The following is a 19138-nucleotide window of genomic DNA, read 5'->3' on the forward strand; positions in this document are numbered from 1 at the left end:
CTTAATATGGCATTACACACACAATGAACAGAACTGTGCAAAAGTCTACGTCAGTACTGTGCAAAAGGTATGTCAGTATATTCACCTCCCAAAAAAGGTTTTAAGCCAGTTATTTATATCTTTTGCTGTAGTGTGTCAGTAGGGAATATCAGTTCACATTTCCAAACATTAATTTTGCCCTTAAAGGATTAGTCCACTTTTAAATAGACTTTTCCTGATAATTTACTCACCCCCATGTCATCCAAGATGTCCATGTCTTTCTTTCTTCAGTCGAAAAGAAATTAAAGTTTTTGATGAAAACATTCCAGGATTTTTCTCCTTATAGTGGACTTCAATGGGCACCAAACAGTTGAAGGTCAAAATTAGTTTCATTGCAGCTTCAAATTGTTCTACACAATCCCAGATGAGAAATAAGGGTCTTGTCTAGAGAAACCATCGCTCATTTTCTGAAAAAAAATTGAAAATTATATAAGATTTAATCATAAATGCTGATCTTGAACTAGCTCTCATCTTCTTCTCTGTTTGAATTCCAGCATTGTAGACACTGCTAAGCGTAATACTGCCCTCCACAGGTCAAAGTTTGAACTAATTGTTATATACTATTGAACTAGCATATTGCATATAAAAATTAGTTCAAAACTTTGACCTGCGGAGGGCAGTAATACGCTTAGCAGTGTCTACACGGTTGGAATTCAAACAGAGAAGAAGATGAGAGCTAGTTCAAGATGAGCATTTATGGATAAATCTTATATAATTTTCAATTTTTTTCAGAAAATGAGCGATGGTTTCACTAGATAAGACCCTTATTTCTCATCTGGGATCGTGTTGAACAATTTGAAGCTGCAGTGAAACTAATTTTGACCTTCAACTGTTTGGTGCCCACTGAAGTCTACTATATGGAGAAAAATCCTGGAATGTTTTCATCAAAAACTATAAATTTCTTTTCGACTGAAGAAAGAAAGACATGAACATCTTGGATGACATGAGGGTGAGTAAATTATCAGGAAAAGTTTATTTAAAAGTGGACTAATCCTTTAATTTTAACAATCCAGTGAGATTTTTGAATACACAAGGAGTCTTGACAACTGGTGCTCCACACGCAGATCTGCTCTCACCATCATTGAATCTGTCTGTGATTACATGAAGAAACAGATGAAACTGAGACAAACTAAATCTTTTGCACAGTAGGGTATATGAGGTCATTTTGAGCATTTTGTGCAGTGTATGCATGGACATAATCTGTGATTCAGTAGAAAGGTGTCTTAAAGGGATAGTTCACCCAAAAATGAAATGATGTTTTTGAAATGATGAAACAAATTATGTTTTTTAACTAAACGATCGGTTTGTGGGAGAAACCGAACAGTATTTATATAATTTTTTACCTCTAATACACCACTATGTCCAACAGCCTTGAGCACGCACACGGTATCCGGCGCGTGAGGTGTGTACGCAACTGGCGTAGTTTACGTAAGCGCCAGAAGTGATCTCTCGCGCATATACGTCACTCATTGTTTACACAGTGCACAAACATTGTAGGTTCGACGGCTAATCAAAATGGTACTTACTTGCGCTTATCCGGATTGTTCAAACCGACTTAAAACTAAAAGATTACGTTCTCTCACGTGAACTCATTCAGGAGTGGTGACTTTCCATGTATTCCCAACTTCTGAGCCTGCTCGCCTGAAGTTATGGTTGATTGCTCTTTGGCTGGATATCAACACACCCATTAACGTACTAAAGTTGTTGAAAGTCTGCAGCGGTCATTTTTCCCCTGATGATTTTACATACCCCGGAGAGGATCACGTACGACTTAAACCATCAGCTGTGCCTGCAGTTGGACATAGTGGTGTATTAGAGGTAAAAAATTATATAAATACTGTTTGATTTCTCGCACAAACAGATCGTTTCGTGTCTTAGGACATCAATGTGTCGTCACGAGAGGCACGGTTTAATTTGGATTTGTCTGTGCATGTTTTTTTTACTCTCATATATTTTGTTACCATTGCCATGCATTATATGACTGACAGACTGCAATGGTTGAAAAGTAAAAATATATGATATAAAATATATAAAAGTTAAAAATCATCATTTGTGTTCTACTGAAGAAACAAAATCACCTACATCTTGGATGCCCTAGGGGTAAGCAGATAAACGTCAAATTTTCATTTTTGGGTGAACTATCCCTTTAAAACTGTTTTAAAGCAGCTAATAATTCAGACTGGCTCAAATGCATGCATTGAAATTGCTTGTACCAAATGATACTCAACAGTTATGAAAATCGCTAGCTAAGAATAAATACTAACATCAAGTGATAATGGGACAGCTAATCCACATACAGGCTGAGTTGTTTTACAAATGGAGTACAAGTGATATTAAAGGCAGGGTAGGCAAAAAATTTTGTTCCAAATTTGTTTAAACTTTCTATATATATCAATGCATAATTAAAATGTAAGTACTCTGATAAAAAGAGTATAAAAATCGAGTGACTCTAGACCGTTTAATCTGTATTAAACACAGCTCATTATTTCCATCCGGGACGAAACATAGGATTGGCTTAGGCGACTGTCACTCTCTCGCAACCATGGCAACCACCCTTTTGCCACACATGACCTGCCCACTTGCGCGCGCATGTTTGATTTGGGGAATTCAAGAGGCATGGATCCTAGGAATACCAAAACAATGGCAGAGAAACAGCAAGCAAAATTCACAGTACGTGAAGGCAAACCAGGCAAAAAAGGAAGACAGTAACAGCACAAGAAAAGGCAATGAACAAAAAGACTTTGGATAAACAAAGAAATAAAACGCGAGTTAATATCGGCGTGGCTCTCCAGTGATGGCGAGAACTGAGGGAACTCAAGGGGCTGAAAAGTGACTCCTTGATGGCTTTATTTCTGCTGGACAGGTAAATCTTTCTTTTTGTATTTTGATCATACATATTTTTTTGTTTATTTTTTCATGAAGCATGTGTCATTAGCACACGTCGCTGCGTAATATAGCTAACATAACATTACTTAGCGAGCCGTAGTAGAGACGATAAATAATCTATAGGCCTAGCTCAAGATGATAGCTATAGTGTTGAATTGTGCATAATTTTGCTTTAGATATCTAAATACATGTTTAACAGATAGTAGGCCTAACGTTACTCCGCATCTAGGAACTTTTCTTAGAACTATATTTACCCTCTGTCTAACTCTTTTACCATGTTCACCTGTAAGTTTACCTGCACGTTTTTTTTCGCCTTTGTTTTGTTTTTATATTCTCTACCTATGTTTACTGATGTCTTTATCTTGTATCTGTGTGTGTCGTACACACTTTGTTGTATGTGTGTGTTATTATTTTGTGTCTGCAATGCAGTTGTGAGTTGATATTTGAGTGTATGTTACTCTGTTTACCTGTAGAACAACGTATATGTTATGAATCTTAGACGAAATTCATCTTCATCACAGTGTAAATGATGGTAATGGAAAAACGTGTATCATGCAACCTGTTTTTAGCTTTGCCTTATAGATAACTAGCTCGTTAGCGAATCAAAAAATATATATTTTAAACTTTACCAATATCAATATGCTAGCTTGATAGTGAGTACTAAAATCTTGTTTGTTTATCTTCATAATTATAAAGTTATTTTTATTACATGTGATTCTGACATGATGTCACTACATGCACTGTGCTCCTTCCTCTCCGCTCGTCTCAGGTAAATAATGCGTCTTCCAGCTCAGTGGTCGGAGTCGCGCGTTCATGCGTTTTGGGGGCGTGGCTTTGGAAGGAGCCCAGAAGGGAGGGGGTGGAGTGAATGGAAATAATGAGCTGTCTTTAAAACAGTCGTGAGAGGTCTACAGACACTCGATTTTTATACTTTCTTTTTCAGAGTACTTACATTTTAATTATGTATTGATATATAAATAAAGTTTAAACAAATTTTGAAAAAAAGTTTTTTATACATTTTTTTACCTACTCTGCCTTTAACTGATATTAACAAGTTTTTTTATGATTATGCGCATTTACTGTTATTTCTTTTTAAGCGCTTCTCTAATTCTCTCAGTTATGTTTCATAACTGTTTTAGGTGTTTCTCCTAAATTATTTATATCTTGGTATAATATAATATATTTTTTCAATAGAACAAATTTGGGAATCAGAAGACTTAGTGAGAAGTCTTCATCTGCTCTCATTTTAATCGCTTTGCTGTCTAAGAAAAACAATGAAGATAGCCTATCTTTTGTAATGTTTCATTCCTATAGATTATGGTATGTCCCTATGATATTCTCTTCTGTAAATACAAGTCTCATTCGCCACGCAAAAATAGCAAATCCGACCACATAGGAAACTAATAGAACACTTCTCCTCAACAACTCACAATCTGAAGCATTAACGTATCATTATCATTAGCTCATTAGCATATCAGAACAAACATCCTTCTCATTCTGCTCCAAATCGTATTACTTTAATAAGTACAGTGTGAGGTCTCTTCAAATACATAAATCTAAGTATAACCTGTTTGTTATATTTTGATATTTATCCACAAACTAAAGTATGAACAATAAACAATATAACAATATCGGTTCAGTTAAAGCTGCTGTCCGCGATTTTTGGCCCTCTAGTGGTTATTAAACAGAATTGCAAGCGTCTTGCGGAGGAACATTCTAGCCGGAGCTACTTTTCTCCGTGTGTATGTCTGTGGCGAGTCACGCAGTTACTGCGATACCCTGCGGCAGGTCCTACCAGTCCGATCTAAAATAGTCCGATTATAAACACTTATTATAAGTGTACCATAATGATTCAGGGTAAGACAAAAGCACGGTTTGGAAAATGGATTCATGTTGTATATTCTCATTATATAATTTTTGTAAATTTTTAACACAAAAAAAGTTGCGGACTGCAGCTTTAATAAAATTTCTTTATTTTTCTGGATTTTCTTTGACAAGTAAGTGTTTTGAACAAAGATTATTAATACCATCGTCAATAGCTAATCGGCAAACATTAAATACTGACAATGTGGTTTGGATCAGTTTATACGTATCTGCCGAGACATGTGTGTGTAACTGTGTGCCTGATGTTTATCTGTCAATGATCAACACGAGATTTTCTCTGACCCCATCTGACCTCTTTCCGAGGTCTTAACATGAAGGTGAGAGGTCATAGGTCACGGGTGGCTACTGATTTCAGTTTGTCTTGGGATATAAACATGGAAATTGACACCAAATTAAATATGGTGTTCGTTGAAATGAGGCGTCTGTTTCAAATAAAGAATGTATGTATCAGGAACATTAGAAATTACTAGACTATAGATGCTGCAGAAATATAAAAAAATGGACTGAGGGTTCTCACAACTGAGTCCTTTTTAAAAGAACCAAAAACAGATCTCTTGATAAATAGATTTGTATGGAGGCATCCAATGACCAAACTAAATGGGAATTTGCGAATGGGAAAATCAAGTGAGCCCATAGCGATTTGTGTCCACAATGCACATCAGTTTGCAAACCGTACTCAGAACACCTTCCAAGATGATCTTGATTTGCTTCGTTTTAAAAGGGTCTGAGATTGTTTGGAGTGTTCACATATGGGCCATAAAGCCAGCAAAACGTGCTCAGACCCTTGAAGAGGACCAAGTGTGAAAGCAACCAGATCTTCAGATATAATGGGAGATTAGTCATGTGTGAGAACAAGCACCATGAAAGTGGCGTGTAATTTCATTAAAAAGCATGAAGTTGTGTTGGTGTGTGGTATGTGTCAGAGAGCCCCATAAATTGGGTAAATCTTACAAGAACAGGTCACATTTCACCCCAAAATCAAAGGGATAAAAAAAAGAGTTTTTGGCAAAGAACACAGAGGCTTTTTTGTGCAGTTACGTTTTTTGCAGCACGACAGTTCTTATTACCATAATTCATCAGGAAGTTTTGCTTTGAAGGTTTTGTTGTCATTGATGATTCTCATTAAATTCTCATTCCTGTAATACAGTTATTTTGAATCCGTACAAATGCAATACCACAAAAACTATTGTGATGTATAAATAACACAACATAAACAGTATGTTTTTTTTTCACATTACAGTAATGACATTTTTTGCATTTTCGTAATAAGAATGGAAATGGGATTATTGTTGAGAAAAAATAATGTTACAACTTTAGAACTAAAGAAATAAAGATTTACATAAAAATTAATAATCTTAATAAATTTATGCTCTTCATGTTATACTTAAAAAAATAAGATAATCAAAGATTACAAAACCAAATCTAAGTACAAATTGATTGAACAAGCATCATATATAAAAATGCTACAGTAATTCCTTTTGCCATCATTTAACACTCACATAAATTTAAGCTTTGAAATCACTAACATTGTTGAAGGTGATTCTCATTGAATTCTCATTGTTGTAATGCAGTTATACATATATACATATACATGATGCAACATATAGTATGATTATTTCTTTTTCACATTATAGTAATGACAATATATGGTAAAGGAAATAGAATTACTTGTCTTGAGAAATAATTTCACTTTTGAATTGAAATCTAAGGTCAAAAAAGTACATGAAAAATTAATAATTTTAAATCAATTTTGTATAAATTTATTTGTATGGTATTATGAAACTTTAAAAATGAAACTTTTATTTGTAAGTGGCCATTAGACACTGGAGGGCTCTCAACACTGTGTTTGTGTGTGTGTGCAAGCACACAGAGGAGCTTTATTGGTCAATATCCCTCCCATCCAAACCTAAAGATTTATCATCACCCATATTGACTCTTTAACTTTGACCTCTCTTTCAGCCTAGTACAATGTATGCCTTGAAACAGAGACGTCTGTCTGTACTGGGCAGAAATAATCAATCTCTCTCTCTGTTTACCCCACCCTCGTCATCCTATGACAATGAAGTGTGTCCATTCATGACAACTGCTCATCCCCAGCTGTCTGCACTTGTCTGGCATGTGCCCTATGACATTAGTGGACAGAGCGATGGGCTGTTTTCTGGGGTAACGCAATGCTTTGCCCTGATGTGAGGGTCCAGGGGTGACTGTCTGGCGTGTGCCTGAGCTTTTGTCACCCCATATGAAGTAAGTTTTCTGACTTATAAATTTCTGAAGCTTTTGGGTCAGTGATTCTGTCCTACTCTTCCTCTGGGATATAGCTGGGATTGTGGCTGGAATTACATCGCTGAAATTCCAAGATGCCCAATGTGGAATTTCAGCTTCATACAAAGGTTTTTTTTTTTTTTTTTTGCGCCAAAGTTTCCAAAAGAATCCTTTCAGTTGAGAACAATTTACATCTATTCTTTTATCTCACAATCTTCCCCTTTACAACACTAATGTCAAGGTTCACCCACTATATTGTGTGGCAAGAGTGCGTCCGGATGACATCACTGACATTCAAGCACAGAAGTTCATTGGCTAGTGAAGTTAATGAGGCGTGGCGGACTGGCGGTTATAGGCCATGTTAAAGGGCTAGTTCACCCAAAAATGAAAATTCTGTCATTAATTACACACCCTCCCTCATGTCGTTCCAAACCCGTACTTTCATTCATCTTTGGAACACAAATGAATATCTTTTGGATGAAATCTGAGAGCTTTCAGTCCCTCCATAGACAGCTATGCCACTGACACTTTAATGCATCAAAAAATTCATAAAGAGATTGTAAAACGAATCCATATGAATTGAGAGGTTTAGTCCAAATTTTCTGAAGAGACTCGATCACTTTATATGATGAACAGATTGAATTTAGACTTATATTCACATATAAACATTCATCAACTTGCGTATCAGTTGTGGTAAATGGAAGCTCATGCATGTTTCTTGATGTGCAAGAACCAATGAGGTTCATTCTCATGTGTTACGCAGCATTTTTGACCTTCTGGAAGAACCAGTGAGGTTTATTCATGTGTTACGAAGCACGTTTGAGCTTCCGGAAGAGGTTTGTTCTCGCGCGTCAAGCAGTTTCGGTTGCGCTTCTGTTTTTGTTCGCTGATCAATGTTTATATGTTAATAAAAGCCTAAATTAAATCTGTTCATCATATAAAGTGATCGAGTCTCTTCAGAAAATTTGGACTAAACCACTCAATTCATATGGATTAGTTTTACGATCTCTTTATGAACTTTTTGAAGCATCAAAGTTGTAGTTGTGAAAAAAAAGAAAAATTGGTAGTTGCGTAGCTGTCTATGGAGGGACAGAAATCTTTCAGATTTCATTAATAAGTTCTTAATTTGTGTTCCGAAGATGAACGAAAGCCTTACGGGTTTGGAACGACATGAGGGTGATTAAATAGAATTTTCATTTTGGGGTGAACTAACCCTTTAACCAGGAATGGGGGTAGGGAGCAGGCTCAGATTTTTGGGGGGGCACAATTTTATACTTTTAAACAAAAAGATAATCAAAGACTATTAAAATAAAACTGAGTACAAATGTATTCAACAAGCATAAAAAACCCTCACAAATCAATCAAAACATGTTACATATCATTCAGGATTTGCCAACTGTAATGTTTCCTTCTTGATTAGTGATTTTTTTTGCCATCTTCTAGCACTCACTTAAAGTTAATATTTAAAGACACTAATAATTTAATATAAACAGTAATTTTGAGCAAGTCTCAAATTGAATATCCATATTTCATGCTGCACATTATAATGTTTGAATGATTTTATTTTTAATTATAGAAAATAGTATAGAATTTTTATGACAGTCATTTATTGGTTATCAGCCATTACATAATTATAAAATAAATAAATAAATATCAAACCATACCATACCATAAACATAACATAACATAACATAACATAACATAACATAACATAGTATTCCATAGTATTTATTTTTCCTACTATGGTAGTCAATAGGGGATGAGATCTGTTTGGTTACTGACATTCTTCCAAATATCTTCCTTTGTGTTCAGCAGAACAAAGAAATTCATATATGTTTGGAACAACTCAAGGGTGAGTAAATGATGACAGAATTTTCATTTTTGGGTGAACTATCGCTTTAATGGTTACACTTTATTTTAAAAGATTAGTTCACTTTCAAATGAAAATTTCCTGATAATTTACTCACCCCATGTCATCCAAGATGTTTATGTCTTTCTTTCTTCAGTTGAAAAGAAATTAAGGTTTTTGATGAAAACATTCCAGGATTTTTTTCCATATAGTGGACTTCAATGAAGCCCAAATGGTTGGAGGTCAAAATGACAGTTTACAGCAATCCCAGACGAGAAATAAGGGCCTATCTAGAGAAACCATCGCTCATTTTCTAAAAAAAAATTAAAACATTTTATACATTTTAACCATAAATGCTCATCTTGAACTAGCTCTCTTCTTCTTCTGTATTTGAATGTCAGCAGTGTAGACACTGCTAAGTGTATTACTGCCCTCCACAGGTCAAAGTTTGAACTAAATTGTCATATACAATATGCTAGTGCAAGTATATAACAATTAGTTCAAACTTTGACCTGTGGAGGGCAGTAATACACTTAGCAGCGTCTACACTGCTGAAATTCAAATAGAGAAGAAGAAGAGAGCTAGTTCAAGATGAGCATTTATGGTTAAAACTTATATAATTTTTTTTTTTTTTTTTTTTTTTAGAAAATGGCCAATGGTTTCTCTAGATAAAACTTTTATTCCTCGTCTGGGATTGTGTAGAGCTCTTTGAAGCTGCACCGAAACTGTAATTTTGACCTTCAACCGTTTGGGCTCCATTGAAGTCCACTATATGGAGAAAAATCCTGGAATGTTTTCATCAAAAACTTTCATTTCTTTTTGACTGAAGAAAGAAAGACATGAACATCTTGGATGACATGGGGGTGAGTAAATTATCAGGAAATTTTAATTTGAACAACATTGTAACATTGTTACAGTATAATTACACAAATGTGCATCCCTAACAAATACTATCATCTACTTTAAAATGCTATAGCATATATACTTCATGTAACGTGTAACTACATCACCTTAAAATAAAGGTTTACACTTTATTTTAAGGTGTCAGTATTACAGTGTAATTATACATGTGCTACATGTACTTAGTATAGGGTTAGGTGTAGGTTAGTGTTTGGTTTAGGGTTAGTTGCATGTAATTATGCATAATTTATAGTTATTACAAAAGTAACTACATGTAAGGACACTGTAAAATAAAGTGTCCCCATGTTAACATTAGGGTTCAGAAGCATTCAGGCAGAATGCAGATCTTGCAACTCACGCCAGGTTCCTATAACAAATAAAAAATTAAGATAATGTTAGTGGTGCCTATATATGTTCACATTGCTAATGTACATATTTATTTCAAAAGAGATTTCATAATACATTTATTTGTCTAAATATAAATAGCCTAAATACCACTAAGTAATCTGTTACAGAAAAAGGAAATATTCTTGACTTATAACTGACAGGAAGCCCTAAAGATCATGAGTGACAGTGAACAGCATTTATGCATTAGCACTTAATTAAATCAGGTAGTAGGAAGTACTGATTGAAGCTCAGATTTCCTCGCCAGTGAGCTCTGACTCTGAGCAGTGGATGACATAGTTAACTTACCCTAGACCAGGTTAACTTGGTGATTAGAGGGACACAATTTGACTCTTTTGACATGATACAGATCATATGATTTTGTGGCTTGCTAATAAAACAATAGCGAAAAAAGGATTTGAAAGAGGAAGAAAATATTAGTATAACAAAAGATCTGAAAGAAAGAATGAAAACACAAGAGAACTGAAAACAAGAAAGCAGAAGAAAAGACAGATGTGTATCAGGAGACAGATTTAGTGGCGAGGGGGAGAAAGCATATGTACAGAAGTGTTTGTGGTCGATAATAGAGATGGAGTTTCTCAGCTGCACTCTCAGGTTACTCACACTGACCTCTTGTGAGCGGTATCACATTTTGCTGCAGAGAACACGAACGCACACGAACAACACGCTACATATTCTCCGGCGTGACAAGGCATGTAGCCGTTTTTTTTTTCCGATAAACATAATGACACAGTTTCGCTTACAGGAAATACTTTCTCCATATCATCATCTCATTATAGACCTTCTCAATCAAACAGTTGTGATTGTGAAAAGTAATTATCTGCCTGTGTGTGGGTTTTGTTCTGATTTTGCTGTCACAGGCATACATGATTACAGTAATGCACACATGCTGACTATTATGCCATAAAATGTGTTAGAATGGAGACTGTGTTTGTCCAGGCCTGTCCTCTTTTGTTGTTCATACTGTATGGGATGTTCTGTAACATTATATTGCAACTTCAGTGGAAATGAAACATATAGTAAGCACTATTGTCCCAAATACAACTGTGTCTACACTGGAAGTGACCAACAGCCCAATGCTAGGGTGTTCTGGGTGGTTACTAGGGTGTTGCTAGGTGGTTTCTTACTGACATAAAGGTCTCTTACACTAAGAATGAAAACTGTAGTGATAACTATGAACAAAGATTTAAAAATCATTGTAAATCTAATAGCAAAGTCCAACCCACAACTATAACAATAATGACACAGATCGGATTGAAATGGGTGGTGTAGACTTAATCCGATCAACAGGGAAAAAAAAAACTGTGCATGTAAACACTTGAATCTGACTATTTTCTAAATTAGATTCAAAAATACCTCGCTCATATTTTGCACATACAGTGCTATGAGCTTACGTACATTTTACATACATAACATTATTTGCATCTAATGCCTTACGAACTGGGGTGCGTTTCCCAAAGCGAACTATGGTCTCAAGTTCCGTCGTTACCAATAGAGTTCAATGGGACTTACGACCATAGTTGGCTAACGATGCTTTCGGGAAACTCACCCCTGGTTAGTGGATGAAACTGAATATTGACTACATATTTGCTAAAAAGCTTTTCTGATATAAATCTCAGCATATGTCAGCAAATTGCATTATTGCTGTGATTTTCTGAATGTGGTAATTGTGTATTGGGCATGAAGTTGAAGTTTTGTTTGGAATACATGTAATACGCATGTAATAACTGAAGAGACACCCTTATATCAGTGGTTCTCTACCTTTTTTTTTACTGCAAGGCTCCTCGTTGTCCACAAAAATATTTGAAGGCCCCACAAATTAAAAAAAAAAAGTTAAAAATAAAAATCAGTTACACTTTATTTTAAGGTGTCCTTGTAACAGTGTAATTATACAATTAAGTACTGAGTAATAGTAATTATCTACATGTACTTACTATATAATTAGGGTTAGGGTAAAGGTTTGGTTTAGGGTTAGTTGCATGTAATTTTGCATAATTAACTGTTATTAATATAGCAACTACATGCAAAATGTGTAACAGGGACACTGTAAAATAAAGTGTTATCAAAATTTCTACCCAAAAAATATCTTACAACTTGGCATAACTATAAAAATGTATATTAATTATAAAAATGTCCATGGAGTTTTATTATTTTATTAATTACATGACTTTTCCATGTCATGTAAGAAAAGAAATCTCATATATCCAGGTTTTTCAAGACTCTGGGACCCCTGCATGTTCAAAGGAAACAAAGTTTCCTGAGGGTCCCTAGTGTGCCCTGGTGAGAACCAATGTCATATTAACTTTTTGAGATCAACAGTCGATAACTAGTCTTTCATGTCATTGACAGACATATGAGGTGCAAACATTGCACATTCTTTTTTTCTGACAGTTACTAATGTTAAAACTATTGTCCTCTCAATATATGTCAGACAATTGGGGAGTTATGTGGTTGTAGAGGGAAATGAAACTTCTGTTAAGTGCGTAGGAGGGCATGCAAGGAAAGAAACTGAACATTTTTAACCACATATCTGAGAGGATGAAAGCAGCGGGAATGTCCCGGAACCAAAGAGTTTTGAATTAGTATTAAATCCATGAAGACGCAATACAAAAGATTTTTGTTATTTACAGTCCTTATCTGGCGAGTGCTGGAGATACTGAACCGTTATGTTTCACTGACTGACAATTTTGAGTTTTAAGTCTTTTCAAGTTCATTTTGGTTCAGACTTGACATAAAGTGATGATTCACAGATCAAATGTTTGAATGGGTAAGTTGTTTACTCTGTAACTAGTTCATCTTTGCCCACCAGTTTGATCTATTCAGGTCGATTTGCGGGCCGTTTACAATCATGTAAGCCAGGCATTATCACATTGTCAGGTAACAGTGACATCGAGGCACTGGTCCTTCTCATGAGACACTTCATATGTATGCCTCTGATCATCCGCTGAGACGGTATTTGTGTATATAAGAACAATATGTAAATGTGCTATATAGAAACAACAGAAGTATAATAAACTACTAAGAGGGACAGAGGAGCAGGAAGCTGAGCATTAGAAAGGAAAAGACAGAACTGTGTAGATGAGTGAGTCACGTCTTTATGAAGCTGAGGATAACCGCCCGACTAAAGGTCAACCATGCATGAGAGAGATGTGATGGAGAGATAATGGAAAAGAAAGAAAGCAATACGGAGAGGCAGAGGACTTACAGAGACATGGTGTGTGTGTGTGTGTGTGTGTGTGTGTGGGGGTGGGTGGGGTGGGGGGATTGTTTCTTGACAAAGAACATCTCTGTCCATGATGGTGTCTGGTGTCCCTTTTCCAGTGATTCAATATGTGTGAGTGAGTGTGTGCTTATGCAGGAGGAAAAAGGAAGCGGATATGAATTGAAAAATTGAATTTTTGGCCTGTTTACCTGCAAATACAATTCAAAGCCTGATATGATACTCAAATAATGTTTTCAAGATAATATACTAGTGGTGTCTGTTAAGGCTGACATCACTATTAATATTGGTCATACTTAAAAGGGTCATGAACTGCGTTTTTTAGTGTTTTATAATGTTTCCTGGGGTGCACTTACAATGTTAGTATGCTTTTTTCATCAAAAATTGACATAATTTAGAAATAAAAGGCATTTTTCCTACCGTGATTTTTGCCCTCTGATTTGAACGCTCTGTTTTAAGGGGCGTGTCTACTGTGAGACTTCAGTGTAAACAACCACTGCTGTGATTGGCTAACATCTTTGCCTGAAATAGCTAAGTATTACTCTATCAAAAACTTTTAGCATTACATTTAGCATTACATAGATCTATGGCATTATATTTAGATTGTAGCATGAAAGGTTGCAGTGATGAACACTGTAGCCAATCACAGACATGTTGTTGAGCGCATGAAAGCATGATTTCGTCATAGCAACTCAATTTCGGCACACTAACGAATGCTTTCATCATAACTAACAGTGCAAACGCGATGTAACTAAGAGATTCGTTGAATAAAACGGGAAAAAGAAATCAGTCACTGATAAACTTGCGCTGTTTGATTGACAGCTCCAGTGATTGTAAAGGGAGCCCTCTTTTTGATCACTTTCTATATATAATTTAATCGCCGTTTAAATAACAGATTATTTTCATCCTAATAAGAGAAACAACATGAAGTTGACCATTTATTCACTGGTTTGATTTACTGACACAGATAAGGAACATCTGACTGTACATTAATAATTACATATCAGATCAGGCATTAGAATTCACACAATTAATGAAAATTAGTTATGAAGTCGAATATCAAGCTTCCACCAGACTGCCTTCCCTATTTAACTTACAGAGTATAATTGACACGACGCCAGTTCACACTTTCTTCATAACTTTGCATACGGAAGGCGGTCTGACGGAAGCTCGATATTCGACTTCATTACTTGTTTAATTATGGATATTTTTTTCACACAAATGCATTGCTTCGCTTCAGAAGGCCTTTATTAACACTCCGGAGCCGTGTGGAGCACATATTTATGATGGATGGATGCGAATGGAAGCACTTTGTTCAGCTCATACTCATTGAACCCTATCACTGCCATTATAAAGCTCGGATGCGTCAGGATATTTATTAATATTTCTCCAATTGTATTCATCTGAAACAACAAAGTCATATACACCTAGGATGGCTTGAGGGTGAGTAAAAGTTGGGCTAATTTTTATTTCAAAGTGAACTAATCCTTTAAGAGTCTATGATTGGATCATTATTGCTTTGATTATTATGTTTCTAGCATGTTCTATGTTTGGGAACAGTTCTTTTAACCCTAACTGGAGTGTGTAACTTTTCATTTCTTAAACAACCATGTAGGAAGACACATCCTGCCATATTCTAGGATGACAATGTCAAGAATCATCAGGCTCAAATTGTGAAAGAATGGTTGGGAGAGAGCATGAAGGATCATTTTCACTCATGAATTGGCACCTCTGAGTCCATTCATTAAAAGTCTTTGGGATGTGCTGGAGTAGACTTTACAGAGTGCTTGACTCTTGCATTGCCAATACAAGATCTTGACCAAAAATTGATGTACCTCTTGATGGAAATAAATTTTGAGATGTTATAAATATTCATGCTCCCTCCCAACCATTCTTTCACAATTTGAGCCTGATGAATCTTGACATTGCCATCCTGGAATATGGCCATGATGTTGTTTAATAAATGAAAAGCTACACACTCCATCAATTAGGGTTAAAAGATCTGGTGCCAAACATAGAACATATTAATCACAGCAATAATGATCCAGTCATAGGCTCTTAAAATCCAAAATTCAGTTTTTTAGCTTTTAGTATGCATATGTTAGCAAGTTAGCAAGTTTTATTAAGCAAGGTGCTATAAATACTATTAAAGTGTCAGAATTATACTGTGCAAGTCAATGAAAGCACGACAGATCAAGAGAATAGATTTATCACACAAATTAAGTCAGTTTGACTGACAGCTTACAGTTTGTTCTGCTGTATTTGTTTGCTCTTCAGCTTTGAGAAAAAAAGAAGTTGATGCTATACATTTCAGAGATATTCAGCTAAAGTATAGTGTTGTCATGATGGTGATGTGCATATTGGGGTTCAGCAGGGTCACATTGGAAATCTGTTATCCAAAGATTAATTTAGGGTGTTCTCACACTAGGCGGTCTGAACCATCCCCGAGCGCATTTTACCCTCAAAGCCTGGTTCGTTTGACAAGTGTGAGTGCTCTGTTCTGTGCCCTGGCGCAGTTCGTTTAGCCGGCCCTGGCCCGCTTGGAAGAGGTGGGCCAGAGCGCGGTTTGGTTGGGCTTGAGCGCGGTTCGCATGCAGTGTGAGCGCAAAGCGTGCCTGAGCACGGAATAGCTACTACTTTTGTGTGCGCTACCCTCACAGCAAAAGAGGTATCGCGGCTTCCGGAACGTATCCGCGAACGGACCCATATCGGCGTCTACTTGCGCGCAGTGACGGATCCGCAATGAAGGCGGATCGCGGACCCGCCGTGGCTCCGCGCTGCATCCGCGATTAAAACCTTACCTCCGCAGCGGGTCCATTTGGGACCTGCAAATTGATACAACCGTTACAGTAAAGGTGCGCGCGCGTCTGCGGATCCGACATGGGTCCGCTTAGGATTCGCTGATTGACAGTAGAATTTACGGCGCCGCCCGGAGGCGGAGCTGATCCTCTGGGTGGCAATACAAGATCTTGACCAAAAATTGATGTACCTCTTGATGGAAATAAATTTTGAGATGTTATAAATATTCATGCTCCCTCCCAACCATTCTTTCACAATTTGAGCCTGATGAATCTTGACATTGCCATCCTGGAATATGGCCATGATGTTGTTTAATAAATGAAAAGCTACACACTCCATCAATTAGGGTTAAAAGATCTGGTGCCAAACATAGAACATATTAATCACAGCAATAATGATCCAGTCATAGGCTCTTAAAATCCAAAATTCAGTTTTTTAGCTTTTAGTATGCATATGTTAGCCTTAGTGTTATGAATAAGCTGGCGTATTCCAAAACAATGACAAAATTCGCATTTAGGAGATATAAGCATTCAAAACTTACAGTCTCTCACTTCCGCTAAAATGGATCACGGATTTTCATGACATCACATCGCACTTCGGCTTCTCATCAAATCTTCCGTCCAATCAAATGCTCTCTAGAATCTGAAGTCCCGCCCCCTCCTACACTATCAACAGATACTGAAGCTGCGGCTGAAATCGGTCATTTGTTCACACATTTACTAGTTTCTACATGGTGAATGGCACATAGTGCACTATATAGAGAATAGGGAACGATTCAGACAGTGTAAATATGCTTTCCATTGACATGAATGAAGTCCGTTTTTGCGTTAGTATAACGTGAACCGCTGCAGCGCGAGCAGTCTGCTCTGGTCCAGAGACATGAGAGCACATTGCGAATCATATCTGCGAGACAGCTCAGACCACAAAAGGTATCGGACCCATTTGAATTCAGCACAGAATGCTATATTTTAAAGTGATATAGAGGAGATTAGGAGGAGAAACGGTTGGATATTAAAAGGAAACAGAGGTTTTACTGAGTTTAACAGCTCTGGCTGAGCTGTGATAAAAATGAAATGCTATTGGCTATTTTAAAAATGGGGCGGGGCTGTTCAATATATCGCCCTGTTTTCCTGTTTCAGTTGAAATCACGTCATCACATTGAAAAATGCTGCGTGCTCCAAGACACATCAGCGGGCCTTTAAGTCTTTGCCTATTTAAATCCAAACAGTGACTTTTTAGTTGCCCGGACAAAATCAACATTTTTAAATCAGTAGTCTTTTATAATACTACATTATTTTTAATCAGATTGCCATTCACTTCATTGGGTTTTAGTACTTTCCCTCAGTTTTGTACCTTTGGTCTTTTTGTCTGATTTTTAAATGCTTTTTTTGGTTTGATTTGGTTCATGGCTTATAACTCTTTAACAAAGACTTTAAAGATTCCTATGGGGAAAAATGAATGAAAATAATACTTACAGGAACCAAGGCTGCTGAAAAAGTGGGTTGCACTCTATTAGCAACTGACCCAGAACACCCTAGCAACCACATAGCAGCTTTTAACTTGAAACAATATCATTTGAAAAATATTCTTATGTAAATTGTTACATTCCATTCCATGCAATCAATATTGTTTCAAAGCTATTTCTACAGAAATTGTGTTCTACTTCGTGTTTCATGAATGAGGTCAATTACTATGCTTGCCACAAAACAAGCTCACATGCCCAAAAATTATCTCCAAAATGTTTCATGCTGCAGTACTTTGATCAATAAATCCATACGCAACATTCCCTAGAGCATGGTCCTTCCCCAAACCAAACCCCCAATGACCCCCCATCCCCCTACAGCCAGAATATCTGATGATCTTCAATGTGTCTGTCCATCTGTCTATGGTATAACTTACACCACCCATTGACACACACACACACACACACACACACACACACACACACACAGTAGCCCCGGGCGAGGCCTGTCCTACTTGGGCTGAGCTTATACCTCTCCAATCTAATCATAGTCTCCTGCACTATCTGAGTGTCCATTAGGTTTGACTCAGGACAAAGCCTGTTTATTACGGCCCCCAATTGAATCAAAGATAATCCAATGAAAAGAATCATTTTTTAGCTTGCCGGCGAACAGAGCTCACAAGGGCCAAGACAAAGCAGTCTTAGTACTAATGTGCTTTAACTCAATTTTACAATATTATGCTCTGTGGAACACATAAGAAGATATTTTGAATGAATGAACATTTTTTAAAACATCTTCTTTTGTGTATACATGATTAGAACAACATGAAGGTGTGTAAATAATGAAAGACATGAACTATCCCTTTAAATTACTAACTTAAACACAGCAAACCTTATTCAAGCAGAAACTAATTTTTATATATGTACACATATGTATATGTATGTATACATTTGTAAGCTTGCTTCAGAAACCTCTCATGCCATTTCACATACTAAAACAGCTTTTTAGCAACTAACAGATTTTGTCTTTCTTTGTCCCTTTCCTCCAACAGATTTAGATCCTCCTAACAGCTCAACCTTTCCTTCTCCTCCTCCTATTCCATATGTTACACCTGCTCCTTCCCTTCCTACATTTTCTTCTCCTGCTCCATCAGTTGTCTCATATACAGACAAGTCTCCACCTGACAGTCCTACGGAGAGCGTGACCACGGCTGACCCTGGACGGACGAGACTCCCTGGGCTGAGCGACAACCTCATTCCCATCTACACCTCCATACTGGCTGCAGTGCTGCTGGGCCTGGTGGCCTTCATCATCTTTAAACGGTGAGGAGGATTGGAATTATTCTCTCCCCTTGAGGTTTTTATCTCCACTCACAAAGCACAGTGCTATGTAGGCTTTAGTTCAGTTATTTTTATAAAGGAAAGAAGGAAA

At 36.7% G+C, this 19138-nt stretch overlaps 1 protein-coding gene across 2 annotated transcripts in view; it reads left to right on the forward strand.

Annotated features, from left to right (window-relative positions):
• The window catches only part of ngfrb (nerve growth factor receptor b), a 56307-nt gene that overhangs the window by 27433 nt on the left and 9736 nt on the right, over positions 1 to 19138 (forward strand). The window contains exon 4 of one of the 2 annotated variants that reach the window (XM_048170383.1): positions 18861 to 19029. In XM_048170383.1, coding sequence (XP_048026340.1) covers positions 18861 to 19029 — 169 coding nt within the window. Of the gene's footprint in view, positions 1 to 18758; positions 19030 to 19138 lie in introns of both variants that reach the window. The other variant, XM_048170382.1, reaches the window with a different exon arrangement.

Source organism: Megalobrama amblycephala, linkage group LG20 (genome assembly GCF_018812025.1).
Source record: "Megalobrama amblycephala isolate DHTTF-2021 linkage group LG20, ASM1881202v1, whole genome shotgun sequence".
In the NCBI taxonomy this organism is placed as follows: Eukaryota; Metazoa; Chordata; class Actinopteri; order Cypriniformes; family Xenocyprididae; genus Megalobrama; species Megalobrama amblycephala.